The sequence below is a fragment of the Rhinopithecus bieti genome, unplaced genomic scaffold, assembly GCF_001698545.2.
Source record: "Rhinopithecus bieti isolate Rb0 unplaced genomic scaffold, ASM169854v2 scaffold_56975, whole genome shotgun sequence".
Classification (NCBI taxonomy): Eukaryota; Metazoa; Chordata; class Mammalia; order Primates; family Cercopithecidae; genus Rhinopithecus; species Rhinopithecus bieti.
In genome coordinates, this window is record NW_016823127.1 from 1404504 (window position 1) to 1420498 (window position 15995).

Consider the following 15995-nt stretch of genomic DNA (forward strand, 5'->3'; position numbering starts at 1 on the left):
GACACAGCGGGACTCTGTCTCAAAAAAAAAAAAAAATGTTGAATTTCTTTTCCTTTTTCCCTCCCATCACTGTTAACCAACAGAATCCCAGCGCTTAGCCTTGAAAACACCAGGCCATCCTAGCTGTTGGCAAAAGAGCTCTGAGCAAGATCAGAAGAAAGAAACATTCTTCCCGACAACTCCAGAGAGGCCAACATAAACTGTACGAGCAAATGTCATTTTTTTTTTTTTTTTGAGATGGAGTCTCGCTCTGTCACCCAAGCTGCTGGAGTGCAGTGTCGCAATCTCAGCTCCCTGCAACTTCCATCTCCCGGGCTCAAGTGATTCTCCGTCTTAACCTCCCAAGTAGCTGGGATTACAGGCATGAGCCACCACGCCTGGCCCTGGGCAAATGTCATTTCTAAGACACTGGACTTCAGGCGTTGTTGCCGCATCCGATGAAGATCATCTCTAACTTGTTAGTAAAAAGTCTAGTTCCAGTTAGTTGTCTTGCTTACTAACTGGGAGGCATGGCTGTTAATGTTTAACGTGGTATCTCTATTGACAGGTAAAACACCAAACAACCTAGGCTTATCTCTCCCTTCCTCTACCTCAGGGGTCACAACAAAAGACCCAAGTGTTCAGTGACTGTTTATTTTGGTTGGGTCTCAGTTAGCAAATGGAGCCACGTCTTTGGTGGATGAACTGAACCAGGAAGAGAAGCCTGAAAAAGGCCACCCTGTGGTGGCGCCCAGAGTAAGGCAGCAAAAAGGGAAGTAAGAGGAACCTCTGCTCAGGCCTCCGTAGGACCTGCTCTCTGCGGTGGGCCTGTGCCTGAGGAACCATGCTGGAACACCACCTTCAAAAGTATGGGATTGGACAGGCCGCAGTGGGTCATGGCTGTAACCCCAGAACTTTGGGAGGCTGAGGCAGGCAGAGGGCTTGAAGTCAGGAGTTTGAGACCAGGCTGGACAACATAGTGAAACCCAGTCTCTGAAAAGACAAAAATTAGCCCAGGTGCGGTGGCTTATGCCTCTAATCCCAGCACTTTGGGAGACTGAGGTGGGTGGATCACTTGAGGTCAGGAGTTAGAGACCAGCCTGGTCAATAGAGTGAAACCCAGTCTCTACTAAAAATACAAAACTTAGCCGAGCGTGGTGGCACATGCCTGTAATCCCAGGTACTCAGGAGGCTGAGGCAGGAGGATTGCTTGACCCCAGGAACAGTGAGCCGAGATCACACCACTGTACTCCAGCCTGGGCTGCATAGTGAGACCCTGCCTCAAAAAAAAAAAAAAGTATGGGGTTGGGAGGCCAGGTACAATGTCTTTATACCTGTAATTCCAGCACTTGGGGAGGCTGAGGTCGGAGGATCACTTGAGCCAAGGAGTTTAAGAAAGCCCTGGCAACAGAATGAGACCTTGTTCCAGGAAAAAAAAATTTTTAAATGAGCCAGGCATGGTGGTACGTGGCTATAGTCCCAGCTACTTGGGAGGCTGAGGTGGGAGGATTGCTTCCGCCTGGGAGGTTGAGGCTGCAGTGAGCCATGATCACACCACTGCATTCCAGACTGGGCGAAAGAGCAAGATCCTGTCTCAAAAAGAAAAAAGTATGGGGCTGAAGTTTTTTGTTGTTTCATGTCTTCTGCCAGTGTCATTAGAATCAGAGCCATAAAGCACAGTAATTTGAGTTGTTAGCAGTTATTGGCACCTGGTTCAGACAGGAACCAAAGTTCCCTGGAGGAAGTGTTTCTGAGCTTGAGGGCTCCCTGAGCAGGCTGTTTGTAATCTTTTTTTTTTTTTTTTTTTTGAGATGGAGTCTCGCTCTGTGGCCCAGGCTGGAGTGCCGTGGTGCAATCTCAGCTCACTGCAACCTCTGCCTTCCGGTTTCAAGCGATTCTCCTGCCTCAGCCTCCCGAGCAGCTGGAATTACGGGTGTCTACCACCATGCCTGGCTAATTTTTGTATTTTTAGTAGAGACGGGGTTTCACCATGTTGGCCAGGCTGGTCTCATTTCGAACTCCTGACCTCAGGTGATCCGCCTGCCTTGACCTCCCAAAGTGTTGGCATTACAGGCGTGAGCCACTGCACCCAGCCAGTTTGTAATCTAATTTGAGGTGAGTGTGTTTCCTTACTCTGTGAGAGCTGAAGGCCTTAGAGTGAATTTTCCCCTGAACTGGGGTATAGGAGCCTCGATGAAGCAAGAGCCCAAACATGACCCAGTGGGCCGTTCCTCCCTGATGGGGAGGAGGGGAGGACAATAGTGGAAACACCCGGTGAAGGGAAGCAAGGCACTAGTGTGTTCTCTTCCGGATGGATGCATTTTCCATACGAACTCCAGCTTGCTTGATGAGCATTCCTCCTGAGAACTCTCCTTCCTTTTTTCCCCCATGTGGAATTGAGAGAAAAGAGCGAGGGACTCAAGAAGATTCTGAGACCCCAACAGAGACCCGGTTTGTCTGATGCTGAAGCAACAGCATCTCCCCGGGGCCACCTGTTCCCGAGAGTTGGTGTGACCACACCAAGCATGACAAAGGAAACATGTTTCCTTTGGAAACTTAGATGGGCTCTTCGACCTCCAGAGAGAATTAAAGGCGCAAAGCCATCAAGTCTGGCAAATCCAATGAAGTCTGTGTTTTAAATGAAAAATGACCACAGAATGCTTACATGACTTTAAAAGATTCCAAAGGCATCTAAGGAAAAAAAAATTAAGATCAAGCCAAAACTCCCAATGCTTTGATGTGATAATCTTTTAAGAAAAAAATTTCCAGACTTGGGACAATGCTTGGACAGAGTAGATGCTCAATAAATACATATTGATGAGGAAATGAGAGAAAATAAAAGCTCAATCCTATAGCCACCCACTCATAAACTCCAGTCTGTCCCTTACACACACACTACATAGTTTTAAAAATTTCCATCTTCAGAGGATGAATGGTTTTCTACTTGGAAAAGGTGCCAGATAAGAGGAAAAAATTTAATTATTCAGTAAAATTATAAAAACTCCCCTAAAAGGTAAATAATCTATTTCAAAGAGAGTAGAATTAAATGTACAGGAGTGATCATGTAAAAACAAATGGTTAATAAAAGTGTAAACATATTTCTTATTTCTATTATTAATATAAACACCTTATCTCTCTAAAATTATCCTGGAAAGAAGTAAAGAAAATTAATTAACTTTGGCATAAAGACCTTAATGTCCCTGCTGAGTTATTAGTTACAACAAAGTTAGGAAAATTGACATTAGACCAGAAATAGTAATCATAAAAAGGTCAAAGACACTTTGGGAGGCCAAGGTGGGAGCATTGCTCAAGGCCAGGAGTTTGAGACCAACCTGGGCAATAAAGTGAGACTCCATCGATACAAAAAATAGAAAAATTAGCTGGGCACAGTGGCGCACGCCTGTAGTCCCAGCTACTGGGGAGGCTGAGGTGAGAGAATCCCTTGAGCCTGGCAGTTTGAGGCCGCAGTGAGCCGTGATCATGCCACTGCACTCTTGCAGGGTGACAGAGCAAGACCCCGTCTCAAAAACAAAAGGTCAGGCCATGAGCGGTGGCTCACGCCTGTAATCCCAGCACTTTGGGAGGCCGAGGTGGGTGGATTGCCTGAGCTCAGGAGTTCAAGACCAGCCTGGGCAACAGGGTGAAACCCTGTCGCTACTAAAAATACAAATAAATTAGCTGGGCATGGTGGCGGGTGCATGTAGTCCCAGCTACTCGGGAGGCTGAGGCAGGAGAATTGCTTGAACCTGGGAGGCAGAGGTTGCAATGAGCCAAGATTGTGCCACTGTACTCCAGCCTGGGTGACAGAGTGGGACTCCGTCTCCAAAGAAAAAAAAAGTCAAAGACAGTGAAGACTTTTAGGGTGAAACTACTCCATGATGTTACAATGGTGGATACTTGTCATTATACATTCATTCAAGTCCGTAGGCTGTACATCACCTAGAGTGAACCCTAAACTTTGCGTGATTTGTCAGTGTAGGTTCATGGACTGTAACAAATGTATCCCCTACTGCCCAGTACAGTGGCTCACCAGCCCTTTGAGAGGCCAAGAAAGGAGGATCCGTTGAGGCCAGGAGGTGGAAACAGGCATACCTGTCTAGTACAGGATATTGGTAGTGGGAGAGGCTGTGCATGGAACTCTCCCCTTTCTGCTCAATTTTGATGTGAACCTAAAACTGCTCTGGGTTTTGTTTTGTTTTAAGGCCAAAGAAAGAATTATACTAGGCCGGGGTCGGTGGCTCAAGCCTGTAATCCCAGCACTTTGGGAGGCCGAGACGGGCGAATCACGAGGTCAGGAGATCGAGACCATCCTGGCTAACACGGTGAAACCCCGTCTCTACTAAAAAAATACAAAAAAACTAGCCAGGCGATGTGGCGGGCGCCTGTAGTCCCAGTTACTCGGGAGGCTGAGGCAGGAGAATGGCGTAAACCTGGGAGGCGGAGCTTGCAGTGAGCCGAGATCGTGCCACTGTACTCCAGCCTGGGCGACAGAGCGAGACTCCGTCTCAAAAAAAAAAAAAAAAAAAAAAAGAATTATACTAATACTGGAGACCACATGGTTGTCATCTGGATATTAAATGATCAAGCTTACTGGAAAATGAAATTTGAAGAACAAGAGATAAGGTTTCTTTTTTCTTTCTTTCTTTGTTTTTTTTTGAGATGGAGTTTCACTCTTGTTGCCAGGCTGGAGTGCAATGGCACAATCTCAGCTCACTGCAAACTCCACCTCCCAAATTCAGGCGATACTGCTGCCTCAGCTTCCTGAGTAGCTGGGACTACAGGCGTGTGCCCCTACATTCAGCTAACTTTTTTTTTTTTTTTTTTTTTTGGAGACAGAGTCTCACTCTGTTGCCCAGGCTGGAGTGCAGTGGCATGATCTCGGCTCACTGCAAGCTCCGGTGCTGGGATTACAGGAGGGAGCCACCGCACCCAGCCAAGATTGATAAGGTTTCTCATGCAGATTCAAATCCAGGAGAAAACTTGCCCAAGAAGCAGCAAAGAGGAATTTTAGATACAAAATATTCCATACCCTTTAGGGTGATGAAAATGTTCTAAAGTTAGATTGTGGCAGTGGTTGGACAACTTGGTAAATATACTAAAAATTCACTGAATTAGATACACGGAAAGTTTTCAGACTTCCAGACTGCTTTTTGTTGCCGTTGTTCTCTTCACGCTAACTAATGGAATTCTAGCTCTGATCCTTGAAAACTCGAGGGCTGGAACTTCTGGGGAGAGAAATCTCAGCTGAATCAGGAGGAAATGCTCCCCTTCCAGGGGGGCCAGTGCTGCTGACCAAGGAGACTCAAAAGACACCTGGACTTCAGTTGTCCCAGGATGTTTGACTGCTAAAAATCTGTAATTCTGTGAGCTTTCTTTCTTAAAATAGGGTGACTCTGGCCATACTTTTTTTTTTTTTTTTTTTTTTTAGATGGAGTCTTGCTCTGTCGCCCAGGCTGGAGTGCAGTGGTGTGATCTTGGCTCCCTGCAAGCTCCGCTCCCGAGTTCAAGCCATTCTCCTGCCTCAGCCTCCCGAGTCGCTGGGACTGCAGGTGCCCGCCACCATGCCCAGCTAATTTTTTGTATTTTTAGTAGAGGTGGGTTTCACTGTGTTAGCCAGGATGGTCTCAATCTCCTGACCTCATGATCCACCTGCCTCAGCCTCCCAAAGTGCTGGGATTACAGGCGTGAACCGACATGCCTGGCCCTGGCCATACATTTTTAAACTGATATAACTGTTTTCTGAAATGCATAGGGACCCATGAATTTTCTTTGCCAAGGCAGGAAAAACAGAATGGGCACTTTCTTCTTCTTCCTCATGCACGGAAGAAAAAAAAAAACCCATGAGTCTGGATCAAAGGGTTTGAGAGTTCACCCTCATTTTGGCCGGGTGTGGTGGCTCACTCCTGTAATCCTAGCACTTTGTGAGGCCGAGGCAGGCGGATCATCTGAGGTCAGGAGTTTGAGACCAGCCTGGCCAATATGGCGAAACCCCATCTCTACTAAAAATATTAAAAAATATTAGCCGGGTGTGGTAGCGGGTCCCTGTAATCCCAGCTACTTGGGAGGCTGAGGCAGGAGATTCGCTCAAACCCAGGAGGTGGAGGTTGCAGTGAGCCAAGATCGCACCATTGCACTCCAGCTTGGGCAACAAGAGCAAAACTCTGCCTCAAAAAAAAAAAAAAAGAAAAAAGAAAAAGAGAGTTCACCCTCGTTTGAATGAATGGGCTCATGTTCCCCTCCATTACAGATGAGGAAATTGAAGCTCACGTAGGTTAACTCACTGTATCAGGTCACGAGTTGAAATGTGGCTTTGACCCAGGATTTGGACTCAGCCCTCCTGACTGCAGTCTTTGCTGTTAACCACTGGGCTGTGCATGACATCACTTAACCACATACACACACAAAACCAGAAAACTCCTAATATGCAGAAACAGAGAAATGGAGTGATTTGCCCAAGGTCACACAGCCAGTAAATGGCAAGCCAGGGGGATTTGAACACTCTCCTGGCATCCTAACCCTGAGAAACTTCCACCTGTCCTGCTGCCGAGCCTCCTCCCCAGCCCACTTGGCTGACCCCACCCCTGGGCTCACCTGCGCTCTTGCCCAAAGAGGCGCTCCACCTCCGCGCGGCCAGGGCTGCGGGTGCGGCCCCCGCTGCTGCGCTGCGCCTGGGTCCCTGGCTGTCTCTGGGCCAGCCTCCTGGGTGGGGGCAGGTCAGCCAGCACAGTGTACTCCTCCCGCTCCAAGTTGTGCCTGGTCTCCCCGGGAGGCACTGAGCCCCGGGAGCCCCCGGAGCTGCCTGGCGAAGGTGAGGGTGCCAGGAACGCTAGGTCACTGGGTGGGTGGCGGGGTGGGGAGGAGGCTCGGGGTGCATCCCGGTGCCCGATGCATACTTGGGGGATCAGCACTGGGGAGCCATGCAGAGAGTCAGTGGAGGGGGCCAGGCTCTCCATACTAGTTCCAGGGGGGTCCTGGAAGAAGAGGGATGGCTCAGGAGCCTGGCGTGGTGGGGATGAGAAGGAGGGTGCATCCCGGTGCCCAATGCACACAGGGGTGGGGATTTGGGGGCGCTCGTGCAGAGAGTCCATGGAAGGGACAAGGCTCTCTGTGCTGGCCCTGGGGAGGTCCTGGAATAAGAGGGAAGGCTCTGGGGCCTGGCGTGGTGGGGAGGAGGCCCGGGGTGCGTCTCGGTACCCAATACATACAGGTGCGGGGAGCTGTAGGGGCTCGTGTTGGGGGGACTGACACCAATGCTCGGCGTCTGATGTGTCTGGGAGAAAGGGGAAGGGGTCAAATTGGGTGTGGCGGGGGGGTGAGGATGCCTGGGGGGCATCTCGGTGTCCAATGCACACAGCAGGTGGTATATAGGGAGGCTCGTGGTGGGGTGATTCACTCTCTGGGGCGTGGGGCTCTGGGAAGAAGGGGAAGGGGTCGTGCTGCAAATAGCGAGGGGGCGAAGAGGCTCGAGGGGCATCCCGGTGCCCAATGCACACAGCACATGGAGGCTGGGAGGGCTCAGGATAGGTCAAGGGAACCCCACAGGCAGCAGGGTACACAGGTGAGGAAGTCCGGGAGGTGCTCTGGTGGCCTGGGTTATGGGAGGAAGAGGTGGCCCGGGATGGCAAGTTGTACTGGGTGGGGCCAAAGGAGGACTGGGGTGGGTCATGCTGGGCAGGCCTGCTGGGAGAGGATGTCTGAGGCCTGTCACCTTGGGTTGGCCGGAGGGCGATGGATGCCCAGGGAACCTCATTTTGCTTGGAGCGAGATGGGGAAGAGGTTCGGGGACCATCACTCTGAGTTGGCCGGAGGGGAAAGGAGGCCCAGGGGATGTCTTTGTTAGTACGATGTGGAGACGAATTCCTGGGATTGTTCCATTGAGTGGAGCGGTGGGGAGATGATGGTCTCAGATTCTCCTTTTGGGTGCAGCATTGAGATGAAGAGGTTCCAGGGTTGTCTCGTTGAAAGGAAAAGGACTGTGTGCGGTCCCGCTGTGTACGAGTGGGTCTGAGGTTATCCCGTTTGGTACAAGAGGTTTTAGGTTTGTCTTGTTGGGTAGAAGATGATCTGGGGATGTTCTGTTGAATAGAAGTTCTGGGGTTGTCCTGTTGGGAAGCTCTACTGGGAGAGGAGGCTCTGGGATCGTCCCGCTGGGCACAGGATGTTCTGGGGTTGTCTCGTTGGGTGGTTCTGTTGGGAGAGGAGGCTCTGGGATCGTCCCGCTGGGCACAGGATGTTCTGGGGTTGTCTCGTTGGGTGGCTCTACTGGGAGAGGAGGCTCTGGGATTGTCCCGCTGGGCACAGGAAGTTCTGGGGTTGTCCTTTTGGGTGGCCCTACTGGGAGAGGAGGCTCTGGGATCGTCCCGCTGGGCACAGGATGTTCTGGGGTTGTCTCGCTGGGTGGCTCTACTGGGAGAGGAGGCTCTGGGATCGTCCCGCTGGGCACAGGACATTCTGGGGTTGTCCTGTTGGGCAGCTTTGATCTGAGAGAAGGTTCTGGGATTGTCCCGCTGGGCACAGGATGTTCTGGGGTTGCCCTGTTGGGTGGTTCTGTTGGGAGAGGAGGCTCTGGGATTGTCCCGCTGGGCACAGGATATTCTGGGATTGTCTCTTGTGGCTCTATTGGGAGAGGAGGCTCTGGGATCATCCTGCTGGGCACAAGATGTTCTGGGGTTGTCTCGTTGGGTGGCTTTGTTGGGAGAGGAGGCTCTAGGATCATCCCGTCGGGCACAGGGTGTCCTAGGGTTGTCCCACTGGGGAGTACAAGTAGGAAAAGAACTTTGGGGGTTGTCCTGCTGGGTAGAAGAGGTTCTAGGGTTATCTTGTTGGGTGGCTTTTTGGGGAGAGGAATATTTAGGATTATTTTGTTGGTTGGACGAGGTTCTGGGGTTATCCTGTTGGGTGCTTCGTGAGGGAGAGGAAGCTCTGGGGGTGTTCCGCTGTGTAAATGAGGCCCTGGAGGTGTCCTGTTGGGTGGATGAGGCCCTGGAGGTGTCCCTTTGGGTGATACGGTGGGGAGAGGAGGCTCGGGGGGTTTCATGTGTAGAGGCAGCCTGAGCAGTGTCCCTTTGGGCAGGGGAAGCCCGAGGCGTGGTGCTTCGAGGTCCGCTGTGTGGTGTCATGGAGGAAGCCTGGGTCAGTGTTGACCGGTGCCGCTCTAGGGAGAACCCGTTTTCTCCCCGGAGCTTTGCCCAGTGCTGTCCTGCGCTCTGGCCCCCACCGCCAGTGTCTGGAGAGAAAACAGAGGAGCTCAAGGTAAGGGGAGGGGTCCAGGCACCTCTCATATTCTACCTTTCTTTGTCCCTTTGGACTAGTAATTAGGGCAGACCCCATACCCTCCTCTTACAGGTCTCACTGTCCGTACCAAGTGACTCCACCTCTCTGACCAAGGCTGATGAGACAAGGGCTTGGATGCCTCTCTCAAGCCAAGGTCAAGAATTTGAAATTGAGACCCTGACTCAGTCAAGAGATGGACTCGACAACTGGAAGAGGCCACAGGGTCTGGGGATCCATGGACAAGACAGAGAAGAAGCAGACTTGTGGAGAGAAGTGTTGGCAATAGCCTGTGTAACCCCAGGGAGGGAGAGGTGGGCCCAGCAGCAGCCACCTGATAGTCTGCCCTTCCTAGTTTTACTTCCTTCAATCAGAATCTGAGGAATTCCCCCCATTTCTTGTTTTCTGTTTTGTTTTGAGACAGTCTCGCTCTGTCGCCCAGGCTGGAGGGCAGTGGCACCATCTCGGCTCATTGCAACCTCCACCTCCCGGGTTCAAGCCATTCTCCTGCCTCAGCCTCCGGAGTAGCTGGGATTACAGGCATGTGCCAGCATGCCCGGCTAATTTTTCTATTTTTAGTAGAGACAGGGTTTCACCATGTTGGCCAGGCTGGTCTCACACTCCTGACCTCAGGTGATCCGCTCGTCTTGGCCTCCCAAAGTGCTGGGATTAGAGGCGTGAGCCACCGTGCCCGGGTTTTTTTTTTTTTTTTTTTTTTTTTTTTTTTTTTTTTTTTTTTTTTTGAGACAGAGTCTCGTTCTGTCACCCAGACTGGAGTGACAGACTCGGCTCACTGCAAGCTATGCCTCCTGGGTTCAAATGATTCTCTTGCCTCAGCCTCCCAAGTAGCTGGGATTACAGGCATGCACCACCATGCCCAGCTCATTTTTGTATGTTTAGTAGAGATAGGTTCTAATGAGTCTGCTTCATGTGTGACAGCTCTAGAAAGCCCCTGGTTTTTGTATTCAAATGTTCCTACCCTGAGGCTTCTCCCAGGGCTGCCATGAGGATGGGAAAGGTGCACGGATGGACAAACTTTTATAAACTGATAGCTGGGAGTTTGCCAGAAATGCAGAATCTCAGGTCCCAGCCCAGATGCTCTGCTTCTGAATCTGCATTTAACTAAACTGTCTGGTGATTTGTACAACTTAGAGTTTCAGAAGCGCCGGCCTGAAGGATTAACGTAACTGTCCTCAATAGTGACCTCTTCGCAACTCCTAGCCTCATGACAGAGTTGCCATGACCTTGGTGTGTCACCCTCCATCCCGCTCAATCCCTCAGTCAACGAGCAGGTGTCGAGCACCAGCTATGTATATGTCCCTTGGCTACTGCTTTAGATGAAGAGTAAAGGGTATCGTGGCCTCACCTTAAAAGAGCCACAACTGTGGGTGTGGTGGCTCACACCTGTAATCCCAGCACTTTGGGAGGCCAAGGTGGGAGGACCACTTGAGCTCAGGAGTTCCAGACCAGCCTATGCAACATGGTGAGACCCTGTCTCTACTACAAGTTTTTTAAAACTTAGCAGGGCCTAGTGGTATGTGCCTGTAGTCACAGCCATCTAGGAGGCTGAGGCCAGAGGATTGCCTGAGCCCAGGAGGTGGAGGTTGCAGTGAGCCAAGATTGTGCCGCTGCCCTCCAGGGTGGGCAACAGAGCAAGACATTGTCTTAAAACAACAAACAAAACAAAAAAGTAGCCACAATTGCCTTCACGCAGATCCCCTCTCCTCTCCCTTTGCAGCCACTGCCCCGTCCAGCCTCCCTGGGCTGTTGTTGGTGAAGTCTGAGTTCCCAGCACCTAGCAGAGAATTCAAAATTTGCATGGTTGCCAGGCGCAGTGGCTCACACCTCTAATGCCAACACTTTGGGAGGCCGAGGTGGGTGGATCATCTGAGGTCAGGAGTTCGAGACTAACCTGGCCAACATGGTGAAACCTGTCTCTACTAAAAATACAAAAATTAGCTGGATGCAGCCGGACGCGGTGGCTCATGCCTGTAATCCCAGCCCTTTGGAGGCCAAGGCGGGCGGATCACGAGGTCAGGAGATCAATACCAGTCTGGCTAACATGGTGAAACCCTATCTCTATTAAAATAAAAAAAAAAAAAAATTAGCCAGACATGGTGGCGGGGGCCTGTAGTCCCAGCTACTTGGGAGGCTGAGGCAGGAGAATGGCGTGAACCCAGGGGGCAGAACTTGCAGTGAGCCGAGATCGCGCCACTGCACTCCAGCCTGGGCAACAGAACAAGACTCAGTCTCAAAAAAATAAAAATAAAATAAAAAAATTAGCCAGATGCGGTGGTGCATGCCTGTAATCCCAGCTACTCAGGAGGCTGAGGCTGGAGAATTGCTTGAACCTGGAGGTGGAGGTTGCAGTGAGCTGAGATCTGGCCACTGTACTCCAGCCTGGGTGACAGAGCGAGACTGTCTCAGAAAACAAAAAACAAAAAATTTGCTGGTGGCTGATGTCCCATGGCTATTCTAAAATACATTTTGTGCCTGGTAATGGCTCACACCTGTAATTCCAACATTTTGGGAGGCTGAGGCAGAAGGATTGCTTGAGTCCAGGAGTTGGAGACCAGCCTGGGCAACATAGTAAGCCCCCATCTCTACGAAAAATAAAAATAAAATAAATACATTCCATATTCACCTGTTTCTCTCATCTACACCCACTTCCTACTCCAAGCCACCACTGTTTCTCTCCTGGATGGTTGCAGTAGCCCCCAAGCCTGTGCACTCTGGGGCCAATGTCATCGTTCATCCAGGGAGACTTTTCCTAAGTCAAAGGTGAGCAGATTGCTGTGCTCACAGCCTTCAGGGGAAAACTGGGAGAGATGGCAAAGCTGTCACAGATTGGAGGAGACAGAGATGAGGAGGGGGACTAAAGGCAATGTGGGATCCTGGAATGGATCCAAGAACAGAAAAAGGATATTAGTAGAAAAACTGGTGAATCCCATCAAGTCTGTAGCTTAGTTAATAGTATTGGAGCAGTGGGCCGGGTACGGTCACTCACACCTGTAATCCCAGCACTTTGGGAAGCCGAGGCAGGCGGATCACCTGAGGTCGGGAGTTGGAGACCAGCCTGACCAACATGGAGAAACCCCGTCTCTAATAAAAATACAAAATTAGCCGGGCGTGGTGGCTGATGCCTGTAATCCCAGCTACTTGGGAACCTGAGGCAGAGAATGGCTTGAACCCGGGAGGCGGAGGTTGCAGTGAGCTGAGATTGCGCCACTGCACTCCAGCCTGGGCAACGAGAGTGAAACTCCGTCTCAAAAAGAAAAAAAAGAAAGAAAGAAATGAGCGAAATAATGAGCGCAGTGTGGGGCCTGAGGTGTGGAGGGCTGGGCTGTATAAACTGGCAGGTTCAGGGGAGAAATCAAGGCCGAGATGTGGACTCCAGAGTCATGTTTTTTCCCAGACAGTACTGAAAACCAAGCAGCTAAATGTGCAGGGAGAGGACAGAAGGGGCCCAGGACTGGGATCTGGGGCATCCGATATTTAAAAGTGAAGCAGAGGAGGTGGCCTCAGCAAAGGAGAGTGAGGTGGAGGTGGCCTCAGCAAAGGAGAGCGAGGTGGAGTGGTCAGTGAGGAAGGAGGCAGGCCAGGAGTGAGGGGTTGGGGAGCCCAGAGTGATTCTGTGCAAGACATTTATTTAGCACAAGGCCTGGAACATCAGAAAAGCGGGTCACTGCTGTAATGCTGCTGCTGTTCTCATTGCTACCTCATCTATTCAGCCATGATTGATTTATGGGCTGTAAGTAAACGTCCACTGAGCGCCTGAGTGAGCATTGCCCCTCAGCTGAAGATGCTACATCTCCATCCCCTGCTTCCCTGAGCATCTGAAGCCTCAAAACCTCTTCCTTGGAGCTCGCAAATCCCACACAGCACAGCCAGCGCTGGGCGCACTGGCTCCCCAGCCATCTGCTCTCAGCAAAGGGCACACCATCCACGCAGACACCCAGGCCAGGAGCTGTGACCGTGTATCCTCCTGTCCTGAGTACCATCAAGTCTCCTTCCTAAACCTCTCTCCTTCTCTGTCCCCTCCTCACCCTGCAACCATGCCCTTTATTTTATTTATTTATTTATTTATTTATTTGAGATGGAGTCTTATTCTGTTGCCCAGGCCGGAGTGTAGTGGGGTGATCTCGGCTCACTGCAACCTCTGCCTCCCAAGTTCAAGCGATTCTCCTGCCTCAGCATCCCGAGTAACTGGGACTACAGCCGTGTTCCGGATCTCATCAGGCTCAATATGGTGAAACCCTGTGTCTACTAAAAATACAAAAAGTTAGCTGGGCGTGGTGGCAGGCACCTGTAATCCCAGCTACTCAGGAGGCTGAGGCAGTAGAATCGCTTGAACCCAGGAGGCGGAGGTTCCAATGAGCCGAGATCACGCCACTGCACTCCAGCCTGGGAGACAGAGCAAGACTCCATTTCAAAAAAAAACAAAAAATGCCCCAGTTGTCCCAGTAATGCCTGTCACAGGTCTGTCTCCTCCTGTCCCAGATCCCAATGGGCTCACACATGGCATTCCACGTCCTCGTCCCGTTAGTCTCTTTTAATCAAGAACAGTCCCCTAGCCCCTTTCTGTCCTATGAGGAGTCCAGTCATTTTGCAGAATGTCTTTCAATTCGGGTTTGTGTGATGTTTCACTGGGGTTAGGTGTAGGCAATGCATTTGCAGAAGGACAATTTAGAAGGGAAGGATTCTGTGCGCACCCCAGCATCCCCTCCCCCGACCCCATGCATCACATCAGGGGCATCTGATGTTGGTTTGTTCCACTCTGGGGATGCTGAACTGAAGGTGGTATCTTCCTGCTCCCCCCAGCCTAAGGGCACCTTTCCTCTCAGTAATCGATACAGAATCTGAGGAGTGATACTTTGAGACCACGGTGAAACCCCTGTTTCCTGACAACGTACCACCCTAGGGATTTTGCATCCGCCGGTGATTCGTGCCTGAACCAGTTATTGCTACGGTGGCTGCAACAGTCTCTTAACTGGTTTCTCATCCTTCAGCCCCTCCCTGCTCCAACTCATCCTTTGCACCTTTGACCTAGGGAACTTCCTAAGGCACAGGTTCAATTACATGACTTTCCTCCTCAAAAAAACCTTCAGTGGCTCCCTACTACTTAGAGAAGAAAGTCCAAACTCCTTGACTAAGGCCAGGCACAGTGGCTCACTCCTGTAATCCCCAGCCAGGAATTTGAGATAAGCCTGGCCAACATGGTGAAACCCCGTCTCTACTAAAAATACAAAAATTAGCCAGGCATGGTGTTGCAAGCCTGTAATCCCAGCTACTAGGGAGGCTGAGGCAGGAGAATCACTTGAACCCAGGAGGCGGAGGTTGCAGTGAGCCGAGATGGCACTACTGCACTCCAGCCTGGGCGTGAGACTCTATCTCAAAAAAATAAAAATAATAGCTCAAGCCTGTAATCCCAGCACTTTGGGAGGCCGAGACGGGCAGATCACGAGGTCAGGAGATCGAGACCATCCTGGCTAACCCGGTGAAACCCTATCTCTACTAAAAAATAAAAAAAATTAGCCGGGCGAGGTGGCGGGCACCTGTAGTCCCAGCTACTCGGGAGGCTGAGGCAGGAGAATGGCGTAAACCCGGGAGGCGGAGCTTGCAGTGAGCTGAGATCCAGCCACTGCACTCCAGCCTGGGCGACAGAGCGAGACTCCGTCTCAAAAAAAAATAAATAAATAAAAAATAAAAAATAAAAAAAATAATGGGCCAGGCGCAGTGGCTCACGCCTATAATCCCAGCACTTTAGGAGGCTGAGATGGACAGACCACTGAAGGTCAGGAGTTTGAGACCAGTTGGGCCAACATGGTGAAATCCCGTCTCTACTAAAAATACAAAAATTAGCTGGGCATGGTGGCAGGAGCCTGCAACCTCAATTACTTGGGAGGCTGGGGCGGGAGAATCGCTTGAACTGGGGAGGCGAAGGTTGCAGTGAGCTGAGATTGCGCCACTGCACTCTAGCCTGGGCAACAGAGTGAGACTCCGTCCCCTCCAAAAAAAAAATGATAATAATACAGTGGGTAGCATGGTTCATTGTGGCTGCTCCATCATGACATGGGAACTGTTACTATTATTAACACTCAGGCCACCAAAGTAAGCCATGCCCAAGGTCCCAAATGGCCAGTGAGATGACTATCTGGGGGGCCCCAGGCCATCACCATGGGAACCAACCTGGCAGAAGGACTCACCCTCCTTTTTCTGGCCTGCAGTGTCTCCTCCCACAGGGGACCTGGTGAGGAGAGACGGAGCCTTTTGGGAGCTGTCAGCTCTCGGCCCCTCCTGAGGTCTCCTACGGATCATCACTGCGAGCTCGTCCCAGCTGGGGGCCTCCTCCTGCCTCTCAACAGTGTCCCAATCCTGCCAGAGAAGGGGAGGAGAAAGTATGTGGGAGAAGAAAGGCTGCAGGACATATACTCCCCAAATGAGAGGGGTAGAAGGAAGGGAAGGGAATTGACATTAAAAAGCACTTCCCTGGCCGGGCGCGGTGGCTCACGCCTGTAATCCCAGCACTTTGGGAGGCCGAGGCAGGCGGATCATGAGGTCAGGAGATCAAGACCATCCTGGCTAACACGGTGAAACCCCGTCTCTACTAAAAAATACAAAAAATTAGCCAGGCATGGTGGCGGGCGCCTGTCGTCCCAGCTACTTGGGAAGCTGAGGCAGGAGAATGGTGTGAACCTGGGAGGCGGAGCTTGCAGTGAGTGGAGATCGTGCCACTACACTCCAGC

General features: G+C 51.1%; 1 protein-coding gene across 1 annotated transcript in view; it reads right to left on the minus strand.

The window, feature by feature from the left end:
• The window catches only part of LOC108521457 (TRIO and F-actin-binding protein-like), a 20504-nt gene extending 4877 nt beyond the window's left edge, over positions 1–15627 (minus strand). The window contains exons 1-2 of the mRNA XM_017861302.1: positions 15456–15627; positions 6571–9205 (exon numbers count right to left, since the gene is read on the minus strand). Coding sequence (XP_017716791.1) covers positions 6571–9205; positions 15456–15567 — 2747 coding nt within the window. The 5' untranslated portion in view covers positions 15568–15627. The remainder of the gene's footprint in view (positions 1–6570; positions 9206–15455) is intronic.
• Between the last annotated feature and the right edge of the window lie 368 nt (positions 15628–15995).